This window comes from Caloenas nicobarica, chromosome 20, assembly GCF_036013445.1.
Source record: "Caloenas nicobarica isolate bCalNic1 chromosome 20, bCalNic1.hap1, whole genome shotgun sequence".
Lineage (NCBI taxonomy): Eukaryota > Metazoa > Chordata > Aves > Columbiformes > Columbidae > Caloenas > Caloenas nicobarica.
Genome location: NC_088264.1, coordinates 8,368,817 through 8,385,610, shown reverse-complemented (window position 1 = coordinate 8,385,610; position 16,794 = coordinate 8,368,817). Strand labels below are relative to the sequence as shown.

The 16,794-nt window shown below is 38.7% G+C and overlaps 2 protein-coding genes across 2 annotated transcripts in view; one reads left to right on the top strand and one right to left on the bottom strand.

The window, feature by feature from the left end:
- Positions 1-16,794, bottom strand: part of CDC73 (cell division cycle 73) — a 95,095-nt gene that overhangs the window by 37,112 nt on the left and 41,189 nt on the right. The window lies entirely within an intron of this gene.
- Positions 3,536-4,804, top strand: B3GALT2 (beta-1,3-galactosyltransferase 2). The gene has a single exon (XM_065649122.1). The coding sequence runs from the start codon at positions 3,536-3,538 to the stop codon at positions 4,802-4,804; it is 1,269 nt and encodes a 422-aa protein (XP_065505194.1).

Below are 16,794 nucleotides of genomic sequence, written 5' to 3'. Positions count from 1 at the left end.
AGCACAGACCACAAATAAAAATTCAAGTGGCATTCTCAGTTTATATATTTGGCGTTTGATAATGCATCAGTGACTGCACAGTCAAGTGCCAAAAATGAAGTAGAACTACCATAAATCATGTCTTCAAGCTGCAGAATTACATGCAACAACAGACTTCCAGAGGACATGGTGATTGTACAGACCCCTTTTGCTATACTTGGGGTTTCTTATCTACTGCCAATGGTTGATGCCTCTTCATAAGCTTCCTGTGAAATGAAATTTTAAATATTTGGGCAAAACTGGTTATGCTTTATCCCTAATTAAAGTGAGAGAAAATAATATTTTTATGATACTATTTGATAATGGCTTCAATATATGTTGACAGCTGTTTCCATTATTTTTAAACAATGCATCCTAGCACGTAGTAGTTTTTAAAGGTGCAATTACTATTGCTCTATTTCAAATACTTAATACCCATTGTATATTTTGAAATGCTTTGCACCTGAATTAGAAAGAAAATGATACAAAGCTATTTGGGTTTTTTTCAGTCAATAGTTTTATGAAGCTGAGAAATAGATGTGGGTCCTTCCTCTGTAAATACAATGCCTTTTTAAAGGGCAAAAAGGAAACTCCCACCTTGAAAAATCAAGGAAGTATGTAAGTGAGAAATGACTCTTTATATTTCTTTTGATTGTAGTTCCATCTCTCACTGTAAAACTTATTTTAACGTGCACAATGTGAGCATGCAGCCTAAACAAAACCCAAAAAACCCAAACAAAAAAACCCCACCACGTTTAAGCCATTACAACTGCCTTTTCTGGGACACTTCACTAGTGCATCATGGAAACACGACACCTGAAAACAGTCTTCAGTTTACACAAATATTTACATAACTTAAAGATTCTCACTTTCGCCCATTGCCATATGCAAGTAGGTGCACAACAAAACACTATCTCAATTAAAAACTAAACACACAGTAGTAGCGCAGCGCAGATTTGCTGAAGTATCTGCACCTAATGACTGCAGTTTTACAAGTGGGACAATTAGTCTGACAAAATCAATCAGAATTCTACTTGCTTCTCCACATTCAGGAAATTCTGGTTTTGACTTTCTTCCTAAACTGCACAGGCATGCAGTGGAGTGATAATTAATCAAATATTCCCACTGTTGCCTTCCAAACTGGTATCGAACAATTAATTTCCCTTAGATCCAGAGTACCCCTTGAAGTGACAATTATGTTTGCTTATGCAGAGATATTTTTCCCAAATAGCTGACTCTTCATTTCAAACTCACTGCACACTGCAGAGAAACTAAAATAATATTATCTTTGAGGGCAGGCTTTTGTTTTCTAAGCACGCAAAAGCAGGTACAAATGGTCAGATAAACATAAGACTTCTACGTTTGGGGCTTATTTTCTTTTACATAAGGGTAATGTCTGAGGTAAAGCAGCACAAAAAGAACAGTGTGGAATTTCAGGTTAATTCTCATGCTACATACTTTAGACACACATGTTTAACAGCTGTAGACTGGAAAAGAATTGTTAGAAAGGTAGCTCGGCCTCTGGTAAGTGGCATCAGTCCCAAGCAGTTAAAAAAAAAAAAATACTTTCAGTGCGCTTGAAAATCAAGTTACTGAATGCTGCGTACCAGCACAAAGACAGGAAAGAGCTTAACAGACCACTAAGTAAATATTTTGCTATTTCAGAAAGAGAATCGAGGAGCAGTGTCGCCTTTCCAGAGCCGTTCACAGGGTCACAAAGCTGCGTTAAAATCCCACTTTCCGCGCTCCTCCTAGTGGAGGTTTGCAAGAGACACAACTCCACCGCGGAGCGACATTGCAACCCCCTCGCTTCCCAATCTTGTGAATGAAGCGTCTTCTTCATACACCTTATTTTGTTTACAGACAAAGTGACATACAGTAATTAAAAAAAAAAAGCTTACTTATACATCTCTCCCTAGCCTTCTGAAATACGAATTTTCGCTTCCATGAACTAGGTAGATTGAATGTTAAGTCACACACGTACAATTTAATGATATATTATTCAACTGCCATCTCATCTTAAATTACTTCCTTACAATGTAAACACTGTAAATTCTCATATAATATGTCACTTAGTTTTTAAATGCACAAATTAATCCAAATACTTGGTTTAGGAGATAGCAAAGCAATTAATAAATTATACATTTATATTAGAAATAGCATTTTCTATGGACTCTTGTTCAACTGTCATCTTTTTTCCTATACAAAACCCTAGGGCCCAGAAATAAATTAGAGCAAATTGAAAATCACAAACGAATTGCTACTGTGCAGTGAAAGGTTCATTTATGAGACGATGTGATCAGCTTTTAATATGCAGCATCATGAAGCTGCCATATTGACTCTGCTCTTGAATATGAAAAAATTGAAGAGAAAATGAAGCACAGACTACTTTGGCATTTTTTCCTACCATTACGGCTGCCAGTAGCAACACTTAAAATTTCTGCGTGATACCAGAACTGTAGCAGTTATATATACATTTATAGAGAAAAACGCAAAAATCACGTTCATCAGATAGTTTGCCAGAAACTAAGTTAGTGCTGTGCAATTTTACTTCCAGTTAATATGTAAATTTCTCTGCCTACTAAAAATCAACGGCTTAATTTTAATTCAGCTGCGTATGAGCCTGGCACAACAGCCAAGTGTTCCATTCAATATTTTTCTTCATTGTAGAGTAGAAGGTTAAAGGTGCCTGAAAGGTGCCTGAAAACGTTATCCTGCGTTACCATCTGAGGGCTGTGCAGTGAGGTTACTGGACCCTGAAAATTAATTTTGACAGGTGCATCTTCTCATTGACTTTCTGAACGCAGCCGGGGCCGGTGGAAAGACGCCAAGCTGTGCACTGTGACTAACACAACTCTGCCATAATCAACCTTGCGCCGTCTGTCCCACCACCAATACACGACCATTTTGCAAAAAGGGTTTTTAAACTGTGAGCTGTACTAGCCCTGCATGTCAAATCAATTTTAATTAATGCCAATAAACCTTCCATCTGGTATCAAGGCCTCTTCATTCAGTCCTTCTCAAACACTCTACAAGGATTTCACAGTCAGTACACCTGAGGCTATTTACATCTACTTCATGCTTGTTTTGCTAACATGATCAATATTTTTTGCCTTTTTATCTTTGGTACCCAGCATGTCTGTCAAAACATTTAGCATGAAAAAAGCATTTTTAAAAGCTAACAAATCATATAAACTTTAATCATAAAACAAGGTTGGCTTTTAGCATAAATCAAACCTTGTTTATATTAACATGGGCTGGTTTATTTAAAAAAAAAATGAACTCAATTTTAAGTTTATATCTAGATCCTCATTGTAACCTTTTATATTATGAGTGTGCAAAATTAAAGATTTCTGATTTCCTTTTTCTACATCTTTGCAGAGTGATCCATTTGCAGACGATTATTCAACATGAATAAAAGAAAATGAATACCAAAGAATAGCAGCGGATTAAAAAACAATTGGAAAGGCATTTTGCTCGGCCATCGCCTCATATCCCACCATTGGATTCTTACAACATGCTTCAGTGGAGAAGACGACACTGCTGCTTTGCAAAGATGACCTGGAATACCAAAAGGTCTCTGTTTCGCACCCATCTCATTGGCCTGATCTCTCTCGTATTTCTTTTTGCTACGTTTCTGTTCTTTAATCATCACGACTGGCTGCCAGGCAGGGCTGGGTTCAAAGAAAATCCCATGACTTACACTATACGAGGATTTCGATCTACAAAAAGCGAGACAAACCACAGCTCTCTAAGGAACGCGTGGAAAGACGCCGTACCTCAGACGCTCCGGCCTCCAACCGGCACCAACTCCAACAACACAGATCTCGCGCCACAAGGAGTAACTGGTCTGGAAAACACACTCAGTGCCAATGGAAGTATTTACAGCGAGAAAGGCACCGGGCATCCAACATCATATCATTTCAAATACATCATCAACGAGCCTGAGAAGTGCCAGGAGAAGACCCCTTTTCTAATACTGCTCATAGCTGCAGAGCCGGGCCAGGTGGAAGCCAGACAAGCTATTCGACAGACCTGGGGTAACGAAAGCCTGACACCTGGCATCCAAATTGTTCGTATTTTTTTGCTGGGGTTAAGCATCAAGATAAATGGATACCTCCAGCATACCATACTAGAGGAAAGCAGACAGTACCACGACATCATTCAACAAGAATACTTAGACACCTATTATAATTTAACCATTAAAACTCTGATGGGAATGAACTGGGTTGCATCTTACTGTCCAAATGTTCCATACGTTATGAAAACTGACAGTGATATGTTTGTCAATACTGACTATTTAATACACAAGCTTCTGAAACCAGAACTTCCTCCAAGGCACAAGTATTTCACAGGTTATTTAATGAGAGGTTATGCACCCAATAGGAACAAGGATAGTAAGTGGTATATGCCACCTGACTTGTATCCAAGTGAACGTTATCCTGTATTCTGCTCTGGCACTGGTTATGTTTTTTCTGGAGACTTAGCAGAAAAAATCTTTAAGGTCTCCTTAAGCATCAGACGTTTACATTTGGAGGATGTATATGTGGGGATCTGCCTTGCCAAGCTGCGAATTGACCCTATGCCTCCACCCAATGAGTTTGTCTTCAACCACTGGCGAGTTTCTTACTCCAGCTGTAAATATAGCCACCTAATTACCTCCCATCAGTTCCAACCTAGTGAACTGATCAAATACTGGAACCACTTACAACAAAATAAGCACAACGCCTGTGCCAATGCAGCGAAAGAAAAAGCAGGCAGGTATCGCCATCGGAAACTGCACTGAAGGACGACGCTCCCTGGGTCTCATGTACCCCATGTGCAATTTGTAAATACCGCTGAGCATGTACAGTGAAAATGGATGAGCTTAATGGGACAGCCTTTAGTTGAGCCCCATCACATAGTGCAGTCTGAAAATTATTTTTTTAAGTTAAAGAAAAGTATAGTTCTTGATAACACTAATATTATGAAACTATAACCAAAAGGTTTTTCCCAGCAAATTTGAGGAAAAAAGAAGATGGTATATCAGGATTTTTGTGTTAATGTGCAATAATAAGCATGCACACCTTGGTGGTACAATTGCTGATTTATGTGCCAATAAAATATAATTGAGCATATTTTCCACACTAAAATTTTATTTTTAAAAATGCATCCATAGCTCTAGTTCTCTTCAATGTAATGATTTCTTGTTATGTACAGTTGCTATAAAATGAAAAATAAGAAACTAAAGAAAATGCACCATGGGCAGATCAGTTTTACCTTCAAATACCACATTTGAATTATTACACACTTCTTTAATGTACAACACACTTCGCAATGTCACATGTCCAATTCAGTAAGACAGTACCAATGAATTCTAAAACACTAAGAAAGTACTCTCTTCAAGTAGGTCCAGTTTGGGGACAGTTGCTTGCTTTGGTTAGGAAGGAGGGATATATGAACTCAAAGTTCAGAAGACTGCTGCTTTGCACATCACCTGCAGAAAGGCAAGTGGGGTTCTAGATTCAACTGGATTCTTCTCAAGGAGCTGACTAAAAGTTTCTGAATTCTCTGGAAGTCAAATCTGGTGTCAAGTAACATTCACCTTGGCACCTTCAGGCAAATTCATTGAATCTGCTATTAATTTCCTTACATAACTTCGAGGTAACTCAAAGGCTGATCAGAAATGAAAAATGGAACTTCAAGTCTTTCACTGTAGTCTCGAAAATTTCCCATTTTGTGGAAAGACGGAGAAAACCAACCAAATCTTTATTGATTTTGCTCTTTCCTGCCTGCCAAAAAAAAAAAAGGATCAGTCAAGTGAAAATAGGTCTGCTAGAGAAAATTAAGCCGCACACCTTACTCTGTAAGTGGGGAAGACTAGGTCATAATCAGATTGAGAGTTCCAGACAGCAATAAGGGTGAGAACAAAATCTAAGCAATTTTTAAAATTAAAGTCACAACATGTACCACTGAAAATAAATTGTGAGAAGTAGGTTAAATCTATTTACAGGTTTCCAGTTTTCTAACAAACAGAACTTTAAAGCTTATTTTCCAACAGAGTTACAGCAGAGTTGTATCAGATTCAGGTTATTACTGCTTGTCACTCTGCCAGGGTAAGCAATACCCACCTCTGATTTAGCAGTAAATGATGGAACTGTGATTAGTTTTCTGTTTGACTGGGACTTTTTAATTAGATAAAATAAAAATATTTGATGTACTTTTATTATTTAATAAAATTGATTATATTTATGGTCTTCAGACTTCACTTTTTATGGGAAAGCTGCTCAGAAAGAAATAAGTTTCTAGCTTTTCTAGTGTGCCCTAGTTCTTAAAGCCTAGTTTTCATACCGTGCACAATACAGAGATTACAGCAGGTTCTTTTTCTTTGTAATGAAAACACAAATCACATTACCGAGCACTCTCAGCAGCAGGAACTTACACGAACACCCTGTATTGCACTGGACCAGCCCTCTTAACAACTTTGAGGAGCTCTTACTGAAGATGGTTCTGGGAATTTGCTCATCATCATTTTTTTGGTGATCCTCCACTAAATTTTATCACCTGCTGTGTTTGAGGTATAATAATTATACATTTGTGCATTTCTAAGATAACTAAAAATCACAGAACTGACCATTTCTGGGGCAAGTAAATCTGTAAAAATGGTAACTCTCTGCAGAAGAGAGTTCTCCAACTAGAATCAAAGTGCATCCACTTAGTTTTGGTGATAACTATTGGCATTCACAAAACACAGAGATGCAAGTTGCATTAGAAAAAGTCTTTGGGAGTGTTCTTTCAACATCCATTTGTAGTTTGCTTCATACTCGCTCTGCCTGCTTCCTTCCAGCTAACGCGGGCCACAGTTAATAGCCCAGCTGAAAGCCATCTGGCTTCAGTTAACTATCTGCAAGCTTTACATAATAGAGCAAGTTTTAGACAACCAGACAGAGTGTTGAAAGTCACCTGCTACTCAAGGGTATTTGGTTCTGGAAGACGTACCATGCTGTAAGTGGCCTCTCCCCAGGCGATGCTGGCCAAGAACAGAGTCCATCCTCCCGGAGGGGACCCAACGCTGTTCCAGCCCCCAGCGCTTTCCTTTCCAGCTACACTGCCATGTACTCCGCTTGGATTTTACCAGCTCTGGCTAGTTCAGAATGCTGTTACTGGCTTCTGGGTATAGTCCAAGAGGTTAATAACTAAACCTTAAATAGTTTGGCACTTGAATCATAAAGTTTGGCAGCCAAACAACCTCTCGGGTGCTCCACTTTGGAGCTCATGCATGATGTTGATCTGCTCAAGCTTGGCAGAATCATGGTACGATGCCTATGAGTTCAGTATATCAAACTTCTTGCTAGTTAAAACCCTAATGACGAGTATAAGATGTTGAATAAAAAGCCATTTTTAATGCCCTTTGAAGGGTCCAACATAATTCTTTAAGATTTGTATTAATGCTTGGGTATATGTTGAAACTACTCCACAGGTATATTTGAATCATTACCAAGACAGCCAAAGGCTACTGAAAACGTTTGTATCCAAGTACTGTTTTCTTGCACAATTCATTATAAAGCTTTCAGAAGCAGGAGGGACAGCTTGTATGGGGAAATATGCAATTACACAGTGAAAGATCTGCATTCCATTCTCTGAATGTTTTTACTGTTTTCTAGCTTGTGTTTAAGCTATTTGCTTGCTCTGCTAGAATATAAAAACAGCTACTGTTAAAAATAGTGCAATAATTATTTATATCATTAAAATATTTGACAAGTTCTCTCAATTCCTTTCCCCATAGAGCAAGACAAAAAAAAAAAGCATCTTCATTACCAATAGGACACGAGCTTATATCTAGAAGTCTAACATGTCTGCAATGCAGTAAAAAAATAAAAAAGGATATAACTAGTTAACTCACTGAGGTATAGAAGTTTGTATAATATTTGCTTTAAATGTTTTTAATTGTCTGTCTGCTTCAGGTTGAAAAAAAATTCAAAAAGTCAATGTCTCAAAACATATTATAGACAAAAAATTGCAACATCATCAGTCCCACCATTATGGCAAATTAAAAAAAAACCTTATGAAAGTGAAGCATGGTAACAAAAATCAGACATTAGAATTCCATAATTTTTCCCTATTTAACTTTCAACTAAATAAAATACACAGATTGATACTAGATGACCAAAATGAAGTTCCACAAAAAATTGTAATTCACCAACAACAGAACTTTTCCTTTCACATCTCCCATTAAAATCAGTGATGTGGCTTATTTGCAGATCACATATCAATAGATTTGAGCACGGAAAATGCAGAACTACAGGTTTTGGTGTAATACAACTGATCCTATCCCCAGACATGGACAGATTTCTCATGGGTAAAGTTCACAATGTTTTTTGTTTTGTTTTGGTTTTTTTTCCTCCAGACTAGAACAATCACAGATAAAGGTACTTCCAAGACTCAGCAGTTGGTCTGAGAGAAAATTCAGGGTCCATGAAGATCTTCACTTCAATGTTATAAATTATTTTTATGTCCTATAAATTTAAAATTCTAGGATGGCAGTGATCTAGAAGAGATAAGGCAGGCTGACACTTTCAGGTTAAATTACTGTTGTAGAAGGCTAAAATTTGCTTTTCTTTGCAATGCAGTTTTATAAAATGTGTCAGCCCATATTTACAAAATGTTTTCAGAATACGCATGTTAAGACTTGCATTACCTACCTCAAAATCCATGCTAAATCAGGCACTGGAGGGGAGGGAAGCACCTAGAAGCCATTCTCTTAGACTGCTCCCCCCCCATCTCTGCTAATTTTCCTGATATGTTAACACAATCCTCAGTCATACTTCAACCTAAAATACCTACATAATCCCACAGTGCAAGAAAATTTTCATCTCTTGAATGAATACTCATTTCAACATGTGAAAACTTCCTAGCAGAAGATGTAAGGGAGATGGAAGATGCTAATACAGAAGCTACTACTTCTTACATTTGTGCTATTAGCAAGAACAGGCTCATAACCAATTTGCAAAAGCATCAGTAGTTGTTCAGATATCTTTTCATTTTAAAAACTCATTTCTCAATCCTTATCTTGTGCTGTAAAATAACACAAATAAATATTGGACGATTACTTAACTGCTCTATGATAACTGCACCTATCAAGTTGTAAGAGCACTATCTTCCTTTTTGTGTCAGACTTTGTTCCAGAACAGCACGCGGTTTGGCTGCCCTGCAGCCTCACCCTTGCTGCCCACGACAAATTCAGCGCGCAGATGCCACCTAACAGACCTGGCATTCGCCGTATCAGCGCAGATTACATGTCCCACCGCCCAGAGCCGCCTCCCTCCTCCAGCTGCTCCGCCAGCCCCAGCCAAGGGCAGGGGGAGGTGGGAGGCGGTGGCCGGCGATGCGACGCCTCGATGCCTGGCCGCGCTGCCGCACGCGGGGCAGAACGTTGCCTGGCCGCGCTGCCGCACGCGGGGCAGAACGTTGCCTGGCCGCGCTGCCGCACGCGGGGCAGAACACCCAGAACGTTGTCTTGCCTTTAGTACCCTGGCGAGAGCGAAGTCAAAGGCTGTCCGGGGCAGGGGGAGGGCTGTGCAGAACAACTTCTTACAGCAGGTCACTTAGAAAACCTCTCCAGTGTCAGAAAACAAGAGTGAGGCTAAAAACGCAGCGGCTGATCAACACCACACAGATTCAGAAACGTAGTGCAAGCTCAGTGATAAGGCAGAGCATTAAAAGTGAGGCCAAATCACAAAGCAGGGTCTGAATGACAAGTGATAAGTGTTTGCACTTGCTTCCCTTCCAGAGAAAATAAGAATCTATGAGGTAAATCCATTCTTCTAATAAAATCTTTAGTTTGTGATTGCAGCGCGTGATTTTTATTGCTGCCTGAACCCAAGTAATTACAAGACATGGCGCAATGGTGTGAACAGCACGTCGGGAACTCCACAGAGAGTATTTTACAGGTAGGACGGTCAGCCCGCAGCCAAACCAAAAGGAAAGAAAACTACATCACTTGTATCTAGGATTTACATTTCATTCTCAAAGAAGGGGTTAATTCCAGTTTTCATTTGTCCCTGGTTACCTCCAAAAACATCTAGCCTGATACAATATGGTACCTTTCTCACACAGTGAAATGACTGCAAAGGAATTTAGCTGAACACGGGCTATGGATGAAAACTACCACGTTGCCATTCCGATATTACCATGGCAACAGCTACAGAGCTCTCTTAAGCATTTACATCTGACAGTTTTCTTGATAACACTAACTGGATGATAGCAATGATGCACTTTGGTTCCTGAGCTAACTGCTGTATAACTCAAACCACAGGGTACAAACCATTCCCTTCGCTTTTCTCAAGACTATGCTTGTGGTCAGAATGTTCTGACTGAGACAGTAACCTTGAATTACTACTCTAAAAAAAAAAAAAAAAAAAAAAAGAAAAAGTCCCTCCAGCACAGAGAGTACTCGTGGCTTAAAGCTTTATGTACCCTCAAAGGTTTCTGTTCAATGGTTAAGTTGCGCCCCGGTGCTGGACAGGGTGAAGTCGGGACTGCTAAAATCTTTGACGAGATTTTTCTCAGAGGGCTTTCATTCACCTTGGATGGCTCAAGAGCAGAATATGCTTTCTAAAGAGCAAATGGAATTGATGCTGCTACTTCCAGGTGTCATTTGCCTGAGAGACAGGAGAAGGAGGAGGAAACTCATGTTCTTCTACAATAGTTACCAGTTTGTAACCAATACACACTTCTTAAAATAAGAAAACACTGCAGCTGCTTTATGTCACTGGAGGCCAACATGTAATGAAGAACACACAGGTATGTCCCCGAGAACAAGTGCATCCATTTCCTTTTAGCCCATTTAGCTTTATCTAATATTAATTGACATTTCAACAGTTTAACAGGAATATTCGGTGAAGCACTCACTCTGATCTCCCAGATGCTCAGTCTGGGCATAATGGAGAAGTGTCTTTTTGTCACCTCATTAGAAAGAGAAGCGTGTGAAACACATTTCTCACTCTCACATTTAAGGGTATGAGCTTTGATATTGTCTTGCAATTAATTCAGCTGAAAAAGATGAATAAACTGAAACCAGTGTGAAATCCTTAAAGGTTTAAAATTTCCCAAGATGACAAAAATCAGACCATAGGAAATAGCCATGCTTGCAAGGATGTAAAAGATGTATCTTTTCAACATAAGTAGTCCTCAAAAAGTGAAGTATTCCCCGTTCTTTCTCTGTTAACACTTTTAAGGTTTTGTATTAAATTAAAAATTAAAAACATCCATGCCATCACAAAAAACACTTAATCCCTCCACTCTTGAAAAGCCACCACCACACCACATCTTCTCTTGTGGAAAGGCCCCGCATTCCCACCTCTCAGCAGCCCAAAGTTTAAAATGAGAAAAACCAACTGCCACAAACAACCCTTTGTTAATAAAATACCAAACAAGCCACCAAGGAAAACAAAAACATTGCTCACTGCCTTTACTAAATATTTAACATAACATGCATTTAAACAAGCCGAGGGCTAACATTTTGAGAATAAGAGAGAGATTCCAAGTGTCATTCAGGATTTCTATATTGCTGCCATCACTTCTTTTAGAAGCGTGAATTTGGTATACAAAAAACCCCCCCGTATCTACGTCATAATTTAAGCCTGTTGGGACACAGCATACAGGGTGATGCAAGATGATAAAACAAAAATGAGACATTGGAAACACCATCTGTGACTCAGTCAAAAATTCAGTAATGCCACTTAATGCAAATGCCAGTCTTTTTATAGGCATTCCTCCAAAGTCCATCTAGGCATTGATTTTTGTAGACATAAAAATTCCACTCAATTATCCAGCCTTCTCTGAATCAAGAGAAAACCTATTTCCCATTGTATCACCTTTGAATAATTTAAACTATTGTATTTTATGGATTGGTTTTTAATGTAGAAAAGGGTAACATTTTAATGTCCTAATAATTTAAAGAAACAAGATTACAATTCAGATGTATACAACGTTACTTAAGACTCTAAAATAAAAGTAAATATCATGTGCATACCTGAGGGTACAACTAACACATCTGTTCCTCAAGAAGCAAATTACAACGCTTATGCTGTAAGCACACTGAGGCACACCAAAGAAACACAAAAAGCCTCCGATGACAACAAAAACCGAACACACACACACACACACACACACACACACACACACACACACAGAAACCACACTGGTCCTATAGAAATATATCTTCGACAGAAAAGTATTTTCAATAATACCTCTATTAGTGTCATAAGAAAATTCTGTCTTTCAAATCTGAAATTATTTTTAAAAGTTGATGCAGCAGCTTACTTTTATCATTTCACATAATTTGAGATGGTTTATCTATTTTGGAAGTTAACCACATTACTTAAAAAAGCTAACCTTTTTCCTGAACTCTCAAAACGGTAAAAAAAAAAAATAGATAAACAATGACAGATAATTGCAATTCTTTTATGTTACAAAAGTTATAACTTATTCAGATTTAAAAGACATAGCTGCTACTACTTATTATCTAGCTGTGAATTACCTCCTTTTAAAAAGCGGGCAAGTTTGCTTGCTGCATCCAGCAAAGGTATGATTTTCTTTCCAATCAAAAATCAGTTGAGAGATGGATGCTGCAAACAATTTAAGATACTTAGCTTTCATTAATGTTAAAGGAATGTAAGCCATCTGCCAATAATTTGGGGGCTTTAAGCCTGTGTAAAATATGATGCTGCCGTATTCATTAAAAAAATTGCACTGTCTGGGAACCTCAAATATTTTTTTTTCCCTGCTTCCACCATTTCCTCATTTTCTACTAGTACAAGTTAAGCAGTTCCAATGATTTATTGTCCAAATTTCACACTAACAGAGTAGAATGGAAAAACTAGAATAAAGCACACAATCACATTTCTTCCCTATGCCTCCTCCTAATAATTAAAAAATGTCACATGCATGAACGCACACTTCTGACAACACCTGCACACATCCCACCAATGGGCCTTTTTGAGAAACACCAATTGGAACAGTAAGACTCCTCATTACAATCAAATATTAATACTTTACCTCTTCCAGTTCTGTAAGAGAACAACATCTATGAATCTTGTATTGAAAGTTTTTAATTGTAAAAGATTTTACATGTAATAAAAGATTCTGTGTCCCATCTCTGCCCCTAACCCCCACTTTTCTCATCATAATATTCTCTTGAGCTTGTATTAGCACCTGAAGTACAAATATAATACTTGGATTCATAACACCTGGACTTACTCAAAGAACAGGTGAATCCTGGAATATTCATGATAAAATGGATCGTCGTGAGCACGAAGTACCTGTTCTTTTTTCTCTCCACCCGTGTACAACTGAATTGAAAGAACACCACACGCTACACACCATATTCATGCCAGGATATAGCAAAGTACTCTTGCATGAGTTTAAAGTGCTGAAAATAAATTCGCTGGTACAGTCACTTCAGCATATACAACTACGGTCCAGTTTAAAGGCAAGACGAAGGGCCGAGCTGGCGGGCGCCCCGCTCTGAAGGGCCGGAGGGCTGCAGCCGCCGCAGGGCCAGCAGCCGGCCGCACGCTGCTGCTCCGCTCCGCACGGGTAACCGCGCTGCTGGAAAACTGCCAGGTTTCTTCCTGGGACACAAAGACTCTTGGACAAAAATAGCTTTACATATTTGCTGAACATATTTTACACTGGCTTTGTCAGTTACTTGAAGTGAAAAATGATCACAATGAGATGCATTGCCAAAGGAAAAAATTAAGACTGTCTCCCACCATGGCCAACTAACAAATTTGGCATTTAACTGGTTTTAGCGGCCAATACTGACACAAGAATCCGTGTTGATAGTTTGTCCCTGGCTTCTGGGAAATCCACAAAAATTGAACGCATTTTACAATAGTCAAGAAAGCTTTGTTTTCTTGCTGTCCTACTTCCCTCTGACAATCACCTCTTAACAGCTAAACTTCTTCTCAAGTTATCAAAAAGACACGTGGTAGCAGCCTAGAAGAGAATCTCTGCAAGATGGAATATGAAAACCTGACCGTTTTTCTAAACAAACCCCATAACAATCTCCTTCCCCACCTGAACACCTTCAAGAACATGCTAATGATGAAACATTCTCGGAGAAATTTCTAACGAATTTTAAGCAAGTGAATATTGACTCCCTAAACATCCCTTTTTAAAGACCCCAGTCAGAACAGACAATGCAAACCTGTCTGGTTCTGATAAATAACAAACTACAGTTTCTGAATTTTCTGTACAGCATTTTCAAAGCTTACTGACAAGCTGGAGTCCTTTAGATATCATCAGAGAACTGGCCATCTATTACAGACCAACTCTTTGCATACCAGTGGCATCAGATGATATTAGACCAAATCAAATTGACTTGTTTCAAAAAAAATCCAATAAGCAGAAATAAATGTTGATTAGGACCTGTTTGTTATTACCAATACCCCTTCCCTAAACAGTTGACGAAATTTATCCAACAATTCACAGAAACGCTACCTGAATCTCCCCATTTACCAAAAAAAGGACAGAATGCAGAAATTCCCCTATAGAGATTCAACTATAGGAATGTTTTAATCTGAGACTATACCACCCTCCGTATATGCAGTATGGTAGTAGAAGTTAACAAATTTACTGTGATGCTGTTAGCTATATCACATGAAAAATATGAACAAAACCAGTAGAAATACTTTGTAATTGCTGTCCATTATCCTAAACTTTTAACTGAAACACCTCAGCAAGTGCTACACAGTACATCTCTTTCTATTAAACAGAGAGACAAAAGACGCAAAACTGAGGAAAGCCAGACTTGTGGGGAAATACGCAGGCAGGACAAGCGCTGCAGAAATTGTTGAGAGAAAATATTCCGCCCTAAGCAGCTTAAGTAAATGAGAGGATGAGTTTTAAACGGTAGGCTTCCAACGACCAGTTTAAGTAATGGAAATGAGTGTTCTTCCTTGTGTGAGTACAACTCAAGTAAAGTGCGAAAGGAGTAACTGTGCCCCAAAATAAACAGTCACTCTAATAAACATCCACAGCCATTTGATTTCCCTTGGGTTTCCCAACCAAAATAAAACCAGAACTTCAAAAGACCTCTGCATTTTTTTTTACATATGCGCAGAACAACTGCATTATGAAAATTTTTAAAAGTACTGAATTCACTAGTGGAATGTGAGTTTACATGAAATCCAGAAGATCTTGCTCTGTGCACGCTGGACAATGCACGGTCTTCACAGGCTAGTTAACAAATAGCATTGTAGTTCTTTATAATCTAGCCATTACTACCCAGACTGAAGAGCAATAGTTTATTTTCATTTGTTGATCTGATTCAAATCAAATCTGTAATCCTGTGTGAGCGAGTAGTGAACCCACACAGAGCACTAAGAAATGGGACCTCAGCAACAAGAGAAGTGGGAAACGCATCTGACAGTCTGGGGAAGCTGCTCCCAAACGTAATGGGCTCATCAATGATCTAAACATTTATATAGATTGGAGTAAAGGTGAGAAGTCAAAGCATATTAATTTAAACGCATTAAATTCCCACCTGAGTTTTCTAATGCAGGAGTAAATTTGCCTCCACTCACTGTAAACCAAGGAAATTAAACTACAGCTAACTAAAGTAATTTCATTCCTGAAGACATCACCAGCCAATGGCAATTTAATGCATTATAACTTATGAATGTTGATGTTGTACACTTTGGTAATTTGCTTTAATTTGCTTGAGTGCCTTGATCTAGATATAGCCTTAAGGAATACTTATATATTGCCATATTAGATTGCATGATGCTTTGTATTAAGGAGAAAAGGTTATTTCTGAATGGCAGAACTATGAAGCATTTGCTTTAACAGGAAAACGGAGATGACTGTCAAAGACTCTTAACTTCCTAATGCCTCCTAAACATGCTCAGGTGGCAACAGCTTCACCTTGGGAAGACCTCAGCTGTTTGATTACAAATGAAAAATAACTTCAGACTTTAACCCTTTCTAACAAATAATGTATCGGGGAGCTCAGCAGCTACAAGAGAATGCTGGGAAGAAGTTGCAGAAGATCCTCATGTCCCTGAAGAGCACTGACGGACTGAGACTCAAAGGCAACCAGGAAAATAGAAATGTCTTGTTTCAGACACGGGAGAGTTACCCCCCCAAAACCATGCGCAGCTATTGGTCTTTGATTAACATTTGTGTGAGTGCAAAGGCACTTCCAGAAGTCTGTTTATTAGTCACAAAATTCCTAAACAAGATGGAAATCCAGGAAGATATGCTGAAAAAGGCAGATAACTTGTGAACTTAAACTATTCAATAGCTCCCAGGCTACGATGGCCGGTGACGGGCTACAGCGGCTCGGAATTGCTTTGCATCAAAGTGAACACTGCGAGAAAGCAGCCAGGGCCCACCCGGAGCCTGTCCCACTGCAGCTGGGCAATAAGGAGGAAACATGACTTCAGCCAGGGCCTGATCAATGAAAAAAATTAAAATATTAATCAAAACTACTGAAAACTAACTGAACCTAGATTTACCTAAGTGTATGCCTTTCTATGTAGAGAAGTTCTACGTTTTAAATATTCTACAGTGAAAACCAAAGAATTAAAAAGCAAAATACAATTTCACAGTAATACCTAAATTTACACTGAAGTATAACAAATCCACTACAGATCAGTGTCAGAGCGAATGAACTATTCATAAATAAAACCAGAATACATTTTTCCCCCCACCAAGACAATGTCACAAAGTACAAGAAGTTTAAATATGCCTGAGAGCCCACCCTCTCCAACAAAAAAGCAACCCCACATT

Coding starts and splice junctions, on each gene's coding strand:
- B3GALT2 (XM_065649122.1), top strand. CDS start 3,536: ATGCTTCAGTGGAGAAGACGACACTGCTGCTTTGCAAAGATGACCTGG.